Here is a 15700-nt window from a genome sequence, read left to right on the forward strand (position 1 = left end):
GTCTATGGACCATATTTTCTTTTGAACTTCTTTTACACGTACACTCTTAATGAGGATCATCAAATTAGCAAAGAGGATACTTTGCTAATTTCATTCTGCTTTGGCCAGAAGAAATAATGAGAATGCTATCATGGGATAATGTGATTAACTCCGCTTATTTGTTACAATGCTCATTAATGATATATGATGTTTTGCTTGCAAATAACCAGCCAAGCCTCCAGTCTCCAGCTCTTACCTTAGCTGTGGCCCTCGCCTGGTACTCTGGACAGCCATTCACTGTAATTGTTTCATGCATGTACTGGTACACCTGAAAAACAACAACAACAACAAAAACACAGGAGAGACAGGTGTTACAGTTACACATGAAATCAGCACCCTGCTTCTGAGCTATGCTTCATTTTTGTAGTCACATAACGGCGTTCCTTCACAGCTGGCTGCACACACTCGTACTGCATTATAACAGGCCGAATGATGGGAAACACATGGAAATCCTCTTGCTGCATGAAACATCTAAAAGCGTTGAACGTGCAATTATGAAAAATAGGAAGGTTTTCTCTAATTCAATAACACCTTGTGATGTATTAGGCATTAGGACTTTCTGCCAACACATCAGAATTGTCGGTAGCAAATCAAATAAGTGAGAATTGTTGCGTCCAGACACTTAGAGAGGACTGTTTGAACAAATGTATTAAAGATGTTTTAGGGTGCAAAGCTCCTGTTAAGCTTCTTTTTTTTGTCTGCCAGCAACTAAAACTCTTCTCTCTGGATGTTTTTTTTATCCAGCACCCATCTTACTGGAGGCCTGGATATGTCTCTTTTTTAACATTTCTGTTAAGATGTGAAAATATCAGCTTTAAAAATGATTTACATTGTGATATTATTCAAGGGTTAATCAAGCTGTTCTTGCAAAACAAGTGACAAATAAGAAAAAAAAATCTTAAAGAGTTCATATTACGATTATTTACAGGGTTGTAATTTTAATTTTTGACTAGCACTAGAATATCTTTATATGCTTTAATGGTCAAAAAACGCCCTCCCGTCTCTTTAAGGCCTCCCTCCTGGGATTGGTCAGTCGGCCAGACAAACTGGGTTACATGTGATAAACCCAGATCTCTGAATTTAAGGCTCTCGTCAAAGTGGCTCAAGCAAAGAAACAATGGTGGACTGTGAGGAAGCTGCTTGTTCTTTGTTTGAGCTGAATCCAAACTAGCTGTTATGCAGACGTTATGCAAATGTGTCACATGATGATGTCAATAAGTAACAGAAGAAGAGCCTCGACTCCAAACGAGACATTTCAGGCAGATATAAAACAGTGCATTGTGTGGGTCTGCGTTGTAGATTTGCAGACCTTTTACATGAACAAAAACACACAAATTGACAAGGAACCACTCCCCAAAAAAAGCATAATACGGGCTCTTTAACTCTTCGTCCAAGAAATGGAGCCACAATTTGGTTCCTGCCTTCATCTCCACAGAACAGGTAGTAATACAACGCCGCTGGGACTAAATTAGCGCTCAGACATGGCTCGCTGTACGTCCAGTCGGATGAATAAAAAGGTTTTTTACCCGTTCGCTGAAGCAGACAGAATCAGCGCAGACAGCTGACCTTTTCGGTTAACATGTGGCTTTAAAGGACACCTTACAACTGAACTTGTTCAAAGAATAAAAGAGAAGAAGGAGGCTGTTCTGAATGATGATGTGCAGTTAATGCACTGTAAGACCAAACCCCCCCCCCGCCTTTTTTTTTTCCCCACTAAAAGACTACTTTTAATGCAGTCATTTAAACGTACCTCCACCAAGATAGCGCACTGCAGCTCTGAGACTTTAAACACAGTCAGATGTGGCATATATTATCTGACTAATGTATTCCAGGAATCGTAATCGGATATCTGCTGCTCCCAAATAATGAACAGTATAATAGGAGGAGGGAGACGGAGGTTTGAAGTGATGGAGATGTATGCGGCGATGACAAGAAGTCACAGAGGATTTTTTTTTTTTTCTTCTGCAACTGACTGGTTGAAACTGGTAAAAAAAAAGATCTTAGCAGGAAAATCTCCAAGCGCATCTGCTTTTTTAAATCGCACAGCACTTGCGGTTAACTGAGCAAATTGTAATGAGACAAATTTTCTCACAAACTTTCAGCGCAAAACAAACACAACTATTATCTGTGACAAATCAGATAATGTGGCTCGGAAATGAATTCTAATCACGTGTTTACCACTCGCCAGATGATGTCTCTCATCAAAGCAAAAAAAAAAAAAAAAGCAGCTTGTTGGAAGCGAACACGCCGGGGTAGCTTTGACGTACCCCGGTACAACGATACAAAGGCCTCACTTCTCTGAATCATCAAAAGGGTGTGTACACTTATAGGATACAAACCTTGAGATATTTGTATGTAGGGATCTCAGAGCGGGGGAGAAAAATATCCCTGAGCTTCTGTCGGCTTGTTTGCTCATGAATCTCAAAGACCAAATGAGCGGCTTTTGAGAGCGCAGCGCTACATTTCAGACACGTTTTTTTTTTTTTTGTAGATTTATGGTGCTGATGCATTCTGAGAGGAGGAGGCTGGAGTCCACACAACTCCCAAATGATACCTTTTTCCCGAGGACTTCTTCCACCTCTGCACTTTTTTTTTTGGAGGCTGAGCACAGCTTTGTAAATGCCACAAAAGGTTTTTCTTGCCTGTAGAGCCGCTTCCTTTGCCCTCATTTCTCCTTTATTTTTTCAATCAACTTCGCTGCAACTGCTAATTACAGCTATTTATTCCGTCTGCAACCGTCTCTCCCTCTTAGCACTTTGCAGACACGGAATCTGCAACCCGTGACGTCTTCATCTATCTGTTCAAGTAATGCCTTTTTGCGCCTTCAAACATTGGTCTGTGTTATGTAAATGTTTAGTAATAGCTCTGCTCAAACATTACAAGTGTTACAGATAGAGCTGCAACGCTTATGCAATATTTGGCACCTACTTGAGAGAAAGCGGCACAGCAGAGAGATGAAAAATAATGATACCACAAGAAGAGAAAAGAAGGGAAATTTCTCAGGTCTCTCAGGATCCATGACTGAGGCAATTTTGAAACTTATTTCGCAGCTAAAGGCCTAATTAATTACAACTGAGAGCACTTTTCTACTCATCTTTTATACTCATAATAAAACAACAGTTCAAACTGACCAGACTCGTGACTCTTCTTGAAGCCCAATAAAAAGACCAAAGACAAGAGCCAAGTTTACTTTTTCTGGTGTATATGCAACAGACTCAGCACAGATCTGTATCCCAAACAGGACCAACCCCTGCAGACACGTGGACACGGAATCCAAGACGCAACACTCGGTTTCATTTGAGGTCATGTTTTTGGACGAAGTAAGTCCAGCATTCACTTTCCCTTTTAGTTTCGAGGGAAATATGTGGAACTTTAAAAGCTAAAAGCTCCACTGTGCTGAGATGAGACGTGTGCTGTGGGTTTATCTCAACTCTGACAGCTGCCTGCTGCTGCAGAAAAACATCGGTGAAGTTGCAAACCAGAAAAACAAAAACAAAAAGGCTAGAAACACAAGCGGATTGCGAACCCTTCTACAGACGGATAGTCATTTGACCATTTTAGAAAATACATATGATAATAATTTCTGCATTTTTGAAATCCTGTCATTTACAGTATTTTCTACACTGTAAAACATTCGGCAGGTATTTAGTGGGATGAACTCATCTTTTCTTGTTGAGTGAATGTAAATACAGAAGCTTTGTTAAATTTATGTTAATTACACCTAAAAATATCATTTTTTTTGTTTATAGATAGTTTTAGAATTTTGAAACTAGCTGTCTGATTTGAGGCCTTTGGATCTGCAGTTGAGTTGATCTATAGCTGGGAGTTAACTCAAGGAAACAAAACTACAGTACTTGAAGGCTTCCCATCATGCATTGCTCAAGAGATCAAGCTCTTCAAACCCATTCATACTGAAAACCTGCTGTGTGTTTGCCATGAGGTAGGTTAGTACTGAATCCACTCCCTACCCCTGGATGCTTATTTTAAAGCAAAGTAACTGGAAGCAGCCTTGAATGTTGTCTTGCGTATAAAATAGTTTGCCATTCATAGTTCTTCATGTCTCATAAAGAACCGACACCTTAAGTTGAGTAAAAGGAAAGTCTGTGCTGGTTTTCTTACAAACACTGAAAAAGGAGATTTGTCATGCCAACTTAAACAAATTGCTTCAATTCGTACCACACAACTGAATTAAGTTCATCCAACTTAGTTAGCAAGTCACCTTAATACCACTGGTATAAACTAGATGTAGGTAAATCATTTGATTCCTCTCACATGTGCGTTGCTGCCATTTCATTTTAAGAACAGCTAGCAGAAAGTTTCTAATGTCTCCAATTTGCTTTACACAATATAAAAAAGATCTACAATGCTAAAGGAGCAGTAAACCTAATTTTTGCACTTTTGCTGTCCCAGTTTAAAGTGTAATTTCAAGTTGCTACCATCCACAAAAGTAAACCCCAGATATATTAGTGAAATGTATTCGAAACAGCACTTTACTTCAACGACAGGTCAAACACACATTTCAGAGCACAGTAAATGCAATTTAACATCTTGTGTTGGACAGATTCTGTTAAATCAGGCAGTTTTTTTTATTTCCATACACTAACATAACTATTAAGGCTATATTCAGTTAGCTGACATTTTTAAAGCTGTAGGGGTGCTTGTGTTTCTAAATTGAACAAACCTGAAATGGTTTAGGGTATAATTTACATCCATCCATTAGCTGTACCTGCCGTGGAGAGACGTGGGAATAACACACAGACTCCACAGAGGAAGCCTCCAGCCAACCAGCACGTCTGAACCCACAACTTCCTCACTGCGCTGCAACAGTGCTAACCACTGCAACACCTAGTTTATTAAACATTTAATTTTCTTTGTGCATCAGAAATGAGATTTAAATTAGAATTTTATCCCAGAGCTCTAGAGACGGTGAAACAAGTCACACACTCTCCGTATCTCTGTGTGCATTTATCCTGAAAGCACAGCGCTCTAAAGAGAGCCATAAAACGGAACAAGTAGCTGTGTGCTTTTGAATGTCAGCCTCCTCTCTTGTGGTGGCTGCACTTTGCTCTAAAAAAGGCCAGTTGTCCTGCAGGCGTCGTTTCAATTCCCCTCTTTCTTTTGCCTAATGTCTTCGCTATCTCTTTTCGAAAACACCAGCGCAGCCATCCACCCTCACCTCCATCCTTGTTTAGTTTACCACAGAGATTCCTGGATGTAATAGGGAAACAAACACTCTTTCTAATAGCACGCCAGCGCTGGCACCTATAAGGAGGACGCTTACAAAGACTGAGAATAGCGAGTGAGAGATGCCTACGGGGCAAGCTGACGTGATGCTGCTTGTAACCATGGCTTCCTGTTTTCTCTGCTGAGAGATGGAGGGCTGGGAGGGGGGATGGGGATGTGAGACAGAGAGAGAGAGAGAGAGGTCGCAGCCTGGTTGATGTGGCTGGAAAGGGATGAAAACCAGAGCATGACTTCACAAAACAGCCATGACACAAAATAGAGAACTCGTGCTGACTTAATGCACCTTTCATGCTTTAAGTTCATGGGATGTGGGTTGTAAAGTCGCCCTGATAGCATCAACACAAATCCTCCACCTCGCTTTTACAACAACAACAACAAAAAAACAAAAAAAAAAAACCCCACAGTCAATTATGCTGATTGAAAATCTGTGCTGGAGTAGAAAATCAACGGCAATTTTGAAGCTGATGAAAGATGCGATCGCGCCGGCCTGCTCGCCGCGCTTCCTGTGCTCGTCAAGTGGGACTCCTCTAACCCAATATACTGCGAATTCCACCCCCTCCATCATTTCCAGCTGGTTAGCTCTTCCAGTCATCTCGTCTTGTGTCCTTCCTTTCCCATTTGCAAGGCTGATTGACCCTGACAACTCATTCAGGGTGATGCAGTGAGACTAACGCGGAAACACAAGATTCCCCCACCACCACCACCACCTCCACCACCATCGCCGCCGCCACCCTCGCCATTGATGGACGTTAGCGAGGAAAGACAACCAGACTCTTTGTCATTTAGCCCAACGCTGCTGAATTGGCTCTTTTCCCTGCCGTCCATTCTTCATTTTGACAGCTGGCTTGTCATCCTTAACAAGGCCGGTTTGTGTTTTGTACATTCTATCGATGTAGACGTACAGTGGAGTTTATAGTCTATAGACAAGATTAGTACGTCCAGCCTGTTAGCCTCCGAGTCCACACGTGTGTGTGTCGGGGAAGGAATCATATCACAGATTACAGAAGACTTGGACTCACAGTTTAACCTTCATTTTATGGATGTTGTAAGTTGAAAGCAGTTAACACTGATGGATGACATACAGGAAAGAGAAGTAAGTGCAGTCAAACTGAATTAGAATATGATTGCATAGAAATGAACGGCAATGAATGAAGAGAAGCTGTAAAGTGGAGGAAGTTCCTGTTAAAGGACTTTGCCGCACAGCATGTAGTGGTAATTTTTCAGACTGCCACATTTTCCCACTTCCTGGCAGCTCCTGGATTCAAATTACCGTCATTATGTTTTGAAAACTAACTTTCAGTGACTTCACAACTGCATGAAATTGGTGTTCCATCACAATGACGGTTTGTTGTCCAAGTTATTTTATCGTTTTGTGATTGAAAGAGTTGATTTATTTCTTCCACAGTTGTGCATGCATGTGCAGGTGGGATATTACTCAGATCCTCAAAAAAATCTAACCAAAGGATGAGTAATACAAAAAAAATGGTGTGGTGGATTTAAAAGCTTTCTCTGAACTAAAAATGCTGCTGTTGGTCAGAACACAGTTCTCTGAACCCCAAAACATGTGGGAAGGTTTGAAAGGTCTGTTTAAAAATCGCCAAGATGACACGTCATCAGAGCCAGAGACTGTATAAACAGAGAGTAAGTGTTCAACTTTTGGAGAATCATTCATTGAATCATGTGAGACGTACAGCTCCATACAGAAAAAGATCCAAAACTAACCTAAAATCATGCCAAACTAACTTTATTCTACACAAAAATAGTACGAATCTGAAAAATTCTGCCTTCCTTGGTGCAACCCCGACACCATGAATGACTCAGCTGTGACCAACAACCACATGACAACAATTCAGGGGCCGAACTAGGTTGTACTGCAGCCAGTGTTTGAACAGATAAAAGACAAATATGGAAGCAAATTAAACATGTAAGTAGTAAAATTTGTAGAGCACGTAATGCCACAATTTTATTTTATTTGTTCTAGTATTAGTAACAATGATGGGGACTTGGACAAATATTGCACATGTTGATTGCAGGGGGCACCGGGATCTTTCTGCGTGGAGTCTCCATGTTTTCCCCGTGCAGTGTGGGTTCTCTCCAGGTTCTCCGGCTTCCTCCCACACAGTCCAAAAACATGTTGAGGTTAATTGGTGATTCTAAATTGTCCGTAGGTGTGAATGTGAGTGTGCTTGGTTGTCTGTCTCTAAGTGTAGCCCTGTGATAGACTGGTGACCTGTCCAGGGTGTCCCCTGCCTTCACCCTGAGTCAGCTGGGATAGACTCCAGCCCCCCATGACTCTAGTGAAGATTAAGCGGTGTATAGATAATGGATGGATGGATTTGATTGCAGTTTTTTCAATTTTTGCAAAACAAAACAAGGAAACGTAACTTTTTTTCCCTCATAATTTATGACATTGAAATTGTGTCATAGTGCACAGAAGGCGTATTTACAGCTCTTTCTACTTCCAGCTGTGGTTGTGTTGTTCTAAAAAAGATGTGCAGGACTTTAGATTGTGGTGCAAGATTAGCCCACAGTCAGAAAAACTGTGATGGGAGAAAAAGAACACCCAGAAAGTGCTTAGAGTTCACAGGGTTGAATGAATGGTAATCAGAAAAAAATACTTTCCAAAGTCCACACACCCCTTCCTCTTTGGCCTGCATGTCCTGACTTTTCTGCACTGTTCCTGTATTAATAAAGGCAAAAGTGCCCAAAATAATAAAAACAACTTTGCATGGATATATATATAAATATATATAAATGGAGGTAAACAGGCTTATTCTGGTACCCATTTAAGAGGCTGCAATAGAAGCGTGCCGTGTGTGAGGAACACATGATCTGATAGAAAAGTGAACCCTGTGGTTTTAAATGCTTTATCTTGTCACAAACAAACACGTTCAAAAGCACTTTGGCATATCAGCCCATTAAACCCAGCCTAACTGCCGCTTTCCCGCCGAGATTCCCCTCCACTCAAAGATTGTGTCTCCTAATTGTTTCCGACACAAACAGAGCATCGGAGGACACAGCTGTTGAGAACGGTGCTACTCCACCACAAGACCTCCTCTAATGCTCCGCGTAATAACAGTAATAATCTACAGTATGCAATAGGCAGCACTCGGAGATGGTGGTCCAGCTGGCTCAGCACACTCACAAACCTGTAATCGACTATAAAGCCTAGACGTCCTCGCTGCAGCCCACTAATCCTGGAGCGTCTCTCATGGTTTCCCTGGCGACTGTGTTCAGCCAGATCTCTGTGGCTGAAGTGGTATACATCTTTGCCTTTCATCAGAGGGCAACTGGTGCCGTTGCTGAGGCCCTTTTCAGAGGGTTCTGAGAATCTCTGTCATTGCACTCCAATGACTGGCACTGACATCAGTCAGCCGGTTGCCAGATGGGCAGTTGGTGCCAGGATGTGCCAGGATTCCCCCGAGTCGGCCACAGCAGAGCAGAGCTGGACCCTGTGAGAGGAGGAGACTGCTCCTTTTCTTCCTATCTGCCACTTTGGATGATGTCAGGAGTTTTACGTAACAGTCTGTCGCCACCGATTTCTTCTAATTGCCAGCATTGGCGAAGTTTCCAATGTTGTGTCAAGGCGCTGGTTGGAAATTAAATGAGCTTCCACATTCATGAGTTTAAACTGTAGCTGCAAATGTGTATCAAATCCAGTGTCTTGTCAAACACCACTATTTGTCAGCCCTCTGTATACTCCAGGGCTCTGTCGGAAATCACCCGCTGTATAGTGCATCATATAGCCTGTTCGCCATTTTGTAGGTCTGTCTGAATGTTAAGTTCCAATTGCTACACCCAATATCGTGCTCTCAAGGTATCCCACAATGCACCGTGAATAGTAGCGTAAAGCTGATGGTCACTAACCAAGCAACATCATGCATTGCATCGAAAGACCTTTCCACAGATTTCTGACGTCTATTTCATAGTGTAAAGACATATTTTCTATGGAATGTATCTTTTCTTATACAGGCACAAGAGAAAAATGTGAGCTGTGGCACAAAAATAGTTAAACTAAAAACAAGAATTCATATTAATATGTTTAATGGAAGCAGAACAATGTATCACAACACCAACAAAGAGTTATTTTCAATAATTAATTTTAGAAAAATACGCTCAGTATAATATGGATTTATAAAAATAAAAAAAATAAAAAAGCGAATCGGTTCATTACTATAGCCAGCATCGGTCTTGTTACGTTATAATTGAACAACAGCAGAGACGTAATTAACAGCACTGAGACTCGAGTTTGTTCGAAAGTGTTGCAGACTAAACTTTGTGCTTTGTGCTAAGCATGTGCTGAGGTCTGATGAAACTAAAATGGAACAGTTTGGTCATAATGACCATCGTTACATTTGGAGGAAAAGGGGGAAGCTTGCAAGCCTGAGAACACCGTCCCAACTGTGAAGTACGGGGGTGGCAGCATCATGTTGTGGGGATTTTGCTGCAGGAGGGACTGGTGCACTTCATGAAATAGATGGCATCATGAGGAAAGAACATTATGTGGAAATACTGAAGCAACATCTCAAGACATCAGCCAGGAAGTTAAAGCTTGGGTGCAAATGGGTCTTCAAATGGAAAAGGTTTGATGTCTTTTTATACAGTGTACGCAAACTTCTGGTTTCAACTGTAGTAGTTGATAGATGAGGAGTAGGAAACGAGAGGATGATTTCGGACTGACTGTTGATTTGCTGTAAAGTCTGATCACAGCTAATCATTTTGGATATTAAACCCCATCATTCCCCTACATATGGGTCAGTAGGGACCTCTTCAAGCTTCTGGTTGGTCCAGCAGTCAGCGGATTTTCAGTCAGAAGACTTGAGGCTGAATTTTGGACCATTATTATAGTATTATTTTTTGGCTTAAGTCTCATTCGCAGTTTCACTTCTACCCACAGTTTATCACTCAGTGTTTTACTTGTGTTTTCAGTCCATGTTTGGTTAAGTTTAGCCACTGAAGCTACTTGGCAAAGTTTAAGAAAAGGATCACGGTTCATGTTACAAAGAGCTATTTTGTACGTTTCAAAGATAATGACTCCACCAGGGACTTTCAATGCACTTGTTCACACAACTGCAAGAGGTCACCTACATAATTGGGGTTTCTTTCTGTTTAACAATCAGCAGAATTAATGATAATGCGCCAACAAGAAGGTGGACTGAATGAATGAGGTGTATGGTAATGATGTGCAGTGATAGTGGCCATTTAATGGACTCATAATTGGATTTCACTGTCCTCTTTGTTCATACAGTTTGTGTTTGGTACATGCTGCTGGTATTATAGCTGTTTCCTAAGAGATTATACATGAAGTTAAACCTGCAAAACACTCACTGCCAGCGTGATTCATTTGTTTTCTCAACAACATCCAAATGGCAACTAAAGCACAATTCACTTATCTAAGGATGTTTGAAGGTTGTGGTGAAAAATTCAGTGCTGGTTTAAAACACATTTAGTTTTTCCAGTTATCAACCAAAAACACAAAAACTCTTCCTCTAACCATGACATTTAGTTCTAGCACCCAGTTTAATACCCTCCTCCTACTCAACCTATAACTCTGCAGTGTTTTCAGATTTTAAGACCTTCTTCATTATTTAGTTTACCCCATAAACGCATCAAACAGAAGATAACGTGGCTTTGAAAATGAATTTTATAAGCCACAAATTTCAGCAGCTGGCCCAGACAGCCTTCACTTATTGACAGAGATCAATACTCCAAAACATATTATGGTTATTTCTATTTGCTCAGCAGTAGTAAAACCGTATTATACGTCTCTTTAATTTACAACACAATTCTCTTTAGAAAATAATGCGCAGCTCTCCCTAACATACCGCCCGAGTCCTCTAATTGTCTTTCATTCCAGGACAAATTACATGTTCACTTTGTTAACAATTAACTTGCAGCACAGAGGCCATTGTGGCATCTGTCATCTGTTTCCCTGCTCCTCTCACTGCTGTTTGCTTAACAAATTCATGTCACCGGGTAATGCTACAGTGCATCACGACAGACAGGACACTAAATATACAAGATGTGTGATTATCGGGCTGTGTAGCCGTGCCACGCAGAGCGAACGCTCTTGTTTGCTTTACACCCCCGTCCTCCTGATGAACGATGTTAAGATGACACATCGGTTTATGGCTGGTTTGTGATTGAAGGCGTTTTAACAAGAGGAGAAAAAAAAACCTCAGAACTCCTGTTTTACAGTTCACACTTTACTTCTTCCCTGTAAAATGTGATTAAAGCCAATCTCTAACAGTGATTTGCTTAATTAAAACTCAGTGTAATGAGGTTATCAAACCTTCAAACTTAATGAAATGCTCATAATGTTTTCCGGCCCTATGATCATTTTAAAGGCTCTAAGTGAATTTTTCACGCAGTCAAAAAATTCACAGAGCCTCTGATTGTAGCCGTTCAGCTCCAGATGTAATAAGGCAGAGCAATAAGCGCCGACGTTTTCATTATGCTGCAGTCGTGTGGTGATTGATGTCGCACAACAGCGACTTAAAGCTACATGCTCTGATTTTGTTATCGGAGCTCAAAGCTTCCTGTCGGCCTGAGTTCTGATGAACCAGCAGTGACCTGAGAGCACAGTTTGGTGCCAATGGAGAACACAACACCTTCAGGAGGTGTCGTCTTTCACCTTTAGCCAGGACATGAAGTCACACGAATAATAGCTTTTTGTTTGCTGCAGTCTGTTGGACCAGCTGAACACAAAAGCTGATTGGAAGTTTGGATATCAAATCTGCTGGTAGATTCATTTGAATACCACGAGGTGCTTCATTTAAAGGGACGACAAAACAAAGCAACTTTAAAGGTCCCATATTTTACCCCCTTTTGACCAAGTTGAGTGTGCATTTCAAGTTTCAGCTAAAACTGCTACACAGATTGTTCATTCTATTATGCCTATAATACCCCTGGTTTAGCCCTGTTTCAGTGTCTGTAGCTTTAAATCCAGCTAAGCTGCTGCTGCTGACACCTCTTTCAGGACAAAAAAAAAAAAAAGGCTGTGAAGCTACAACAGGCTGCAAACCTGAACGGCTCATTCAGAGACACCTTTACTGGTCGATGAAGAAAGTAAAGATGGGGATGGTTTTTTTTCTTATTTTTACGGACATGCAATTTACAACCTGAGTCGGACGATATTATATATTATATATTATATGTCGGTGGAGGTGCATATGTTGTAGAGATGACAGAAAAACATGATGAAACATAATTTCTAAAAGGTGGCGTCACATAGTTTGTCCAGCAGCTCCAGCTATATTGTTTTTACTACTCTCAGCACCGTCGCAGCACATGTAGCAGAGCATGGACCACAGCTGAGGAGATGGTGGTGCGGAGTCGAGGTGTGTCTTTATTGTAAGTTGCAAACTACATATACATTGTTAGAAAGTTAATAAACAATGATTCTGTCGTTTTCCCTTCACAGTATGACTCTAACATGCCATATGTATTTATATATATATATATGAATGTATGTATAGAATATTGGCCAATATATCAATTTTGGAATTGTTTACTCCCTAATAAATTGGCATTGGCCCAAAAAACAGAAAACAAAACAAACAATTCCCCCCCAAAACAAATCAAATACAGTACAAAACAAAAAAAAAACAATGACTTATCAGTTGACTCGATTGATACTTTCCCTGTTGAAAATCAGTGGTATCAACCAAACAAGCAACAAAACAAACAACAACCTCCAAAACAAACAACAACACACAAAAAAACTAAAACAAACACAATGAAGTACTGGTTGACTCTATTGCAGTTATGTTGAAAAACAATGAATAACCGGATTTTGTGTAATATGACCCCTTTCAAAATCATTTGCACCACCACCTGCTCAGCTACATGTGCTGCAGACAGTGTTGACAGTGTTAAAAATAATATAGCTGGAGCTGCTGGACAAGATATGTGATACCCCCATCATGTTGTTGTGTGATCTCTATACCGATATGTTTGTTCTATTTCGTCAAGAACATGAAAGAACATGAACACGAAAGTTTTTAGTAAATAATGGTGCCCTTTACATTCCAGCTGTAACACAGTTAAAATGAAGGTGCAACCATTTTTTACAGTGGTATAGTCTATCGTCTGTTTTTCCCCAAAACTTTTTTCGCCTTTATTTTTCTGAAATAAACACAAAAAAAGCACGAAGGTGTCGGGTTGGACGTCACAGCGGCAATGACTGATGAGCTAAAGGAACAGCAGCTTCACCAACAGCAGCTCTGAGGTGAAATCAGCACAGTGCTGAGCGCGATGATTGATTGTGAGGCCAGCGCAAAAGCAACATTGCTTTTTTTTTTTCCTTTTTTTTTTCTCCCAGCGCCTGTATGAGAAAATGTCATCCAAAAAGGGAATCATAGGAAAGAAAAAGGAAAAGTCATGCTGATGTTCACGGACCGGCGGTTTTTCTCATTGGTGATGGCGACTCACCTCTCTGATGGCTGTGCAGAACTCGCTCTGAAGGACCTTCTTCAGAGACTGGAGCTTGTGACCGGGAACGTCGCCCGACTCCTGCAGCTTCTCCAGCAGCTCGATAGCTCTGGCAACATCTGGCAGCAAGAGGGAGGGAGAGAAAGGGGTGTGAGTGTATATATATATTTTTATCGGTGGTGCCAAAGGGACAGAGGAGGAAAAAAATGCCCCTTTCAATTACATTAACAGCACAGCCATGACAAAGGCGCTCTAGCGAATCAATGGGTGGGATAATGGAAATAGACTCGGTCGAGGCCAGCGAGGAAGACAGAATCCCACCCATGGATCGTTTGCATTGGCTTAACTCTATGCATGAGAATAAATGAGGGGCTCATTTGTTCAAAGGGAACACTTCCTGGACCGATCAGGCACCGGCGGGCATTACGAAGCATTTACACTAAACCCTAAGCCTTAAGTTAGAGGCTGCGACACCGAGGTCTTCCCAGCTCTCCTCCCCTAATTAGCTCGTGCCGATTGAGTCCGCCAACTTGGCTGATTAATTTCTTGCCCTCTGAAACCGTCAGGCCGAGCAGAGATACATAATGGAAGGGGAGGGAAGTGATTTGGTACTCAATCACTGCACTTGGATTGTCGGGTCAATAACATGTTTTATTCAGCTTGTGTGTCCAGAGACCAGCGGCCACACAAAGAGAGATGACTGGTGCAATTTTTACAGTGGAGATGTCAAAGTTGCATTCTCGTTTCACCCCGAAATGTATTGCCGTGGCTCGTTTTCACTGGTATCGCTGTAAACAGACTAAAGCTAAGGATTATTTTCATTATCTGTGAGTCTGTCGGTTACATATCGGTAAATCAATAAATTATTTCACATAAAAATGTAAAAGAAAACGAAATGAAAAATCTAATCGCATGTTCCGAGACATGGTTTCGTCCAAACTCCCCAAATGTTCAATTTTCAACAGTATAAAACAGAAAAATGAATTAAACATTTCAGCCTGACACATGACGAATAAATGTTTTAGCTCTTTAACCTCCTGAACCCTAAAACCTGCCAGCACCAAAATTACACCATTTACCAGAGCCAGAGCCTGTAAAAACTGTGAAAATCTGGCAAAAAGGAACCGTTTGCTCTAACTAGATTCTGTAAAAAGCAAAAAATTCTGTGGGACTCGCTGCAACCGTTAAGCCATTAGTGACTCAGCTAAGACACACAGCGATGTGACAAAAATTCAGGAACCTTTCAGCCAAATCAGCTGAGAGGAGACACGTATGGAAACAAATTAAAAATCCATCCATCCATCATCTATACACCGCTTAATCCTCACTAGGGTCATGGGGGGCTGGAGTCTTAGGGTGAAGGCTTGGGACACCCTGGACACTGATTTCAGGTTTTCTCAAGTAAACAATCAAAGAAATGCAACTTTCTTTTACCCTTTTTTAAAAACAACGTATGGCATTTTAACTGTATCTCAGTGTACAGACAACATTTTTGAATCCTCTCTACTTCTAGTCATGGTTGTGCTGTTTCCATGGAGGTGAAGGACTTTATATTGCAGTGAAAAAAGATCCCAAAGTGATTAGAAATGTAACAGGAGAAGAAATTGCCCAGAAACTGTTTGTGGGGCTTCGAGGCTTAAACACCAGGAAAGTTAGTTTTGGGAATACTTCTAAATGAATTTTTCAGATAAATTTCACAGTTTATCAAGTTAAGTCAAGTCAAATCTGATTTATATACACCAATATCCCAAATTGCAAATGTGCCTCAGGCCACTTTAGAATCTGTGCGCCGCAAAACACAGTCCGTCTTCAAACCCTCAATACACACAAGAAGAAAAAACGTCTGACTTTCCCGGTCAGACAGACGTGCAGTGGATGTCTTGAGCCCAGAACACAACAACATCGTACATTTACAATATGGACAGCCAGAATGACTAAATTATAGAGAGCGTATAAACATATACCAGGAGTTTATCATGCTCAT

The 15700-nt window shown here is 41.1% G+C and overlaps 1 protein-coding gene across 1 annotated transcript in view; it reads right to left on the reverse strand.

Annotated features, from left to right (window-relative positions):
* Positions 1-15700, reverse strand: part of lin7a (lin-7 homolog A (C. elegans)) — a 49222-nt gene that overhangs the window by 16915 nt on the left and 16607 nt on the right. Inside the window, exons 2-3 of the mRNA XM_008276481.1 lie at positions 13717-13835; positions 236-307 (exon numbers count right to left, since the gene is read on the reverse strand). Of these exons, the coding sequence (XP_008274703.1) occupies positions 236-307; positions 13717-13835 (191 nt within the window). The remainder of the gene's footprint in view (positions 1-235; positions 308-13716; positions 13836-15700) is intronic.

This window comes from Stegastes partitus, unplaced genomic scaffold, assembly GCF_000690725.1.
Source record: "Stegastes partitus isolate 25-593 unplaced genomic scaffold, Stegastes_partitus-1.0.2 Scaffold74, whole genome shotgun sequence".
NCBI classification, from domain to species: domain Eukaryota; kingdom Metazoa; phylum Chordata; class Actinopteri; family Pomacentridae; genus Stegastes; species Stegastes partitus.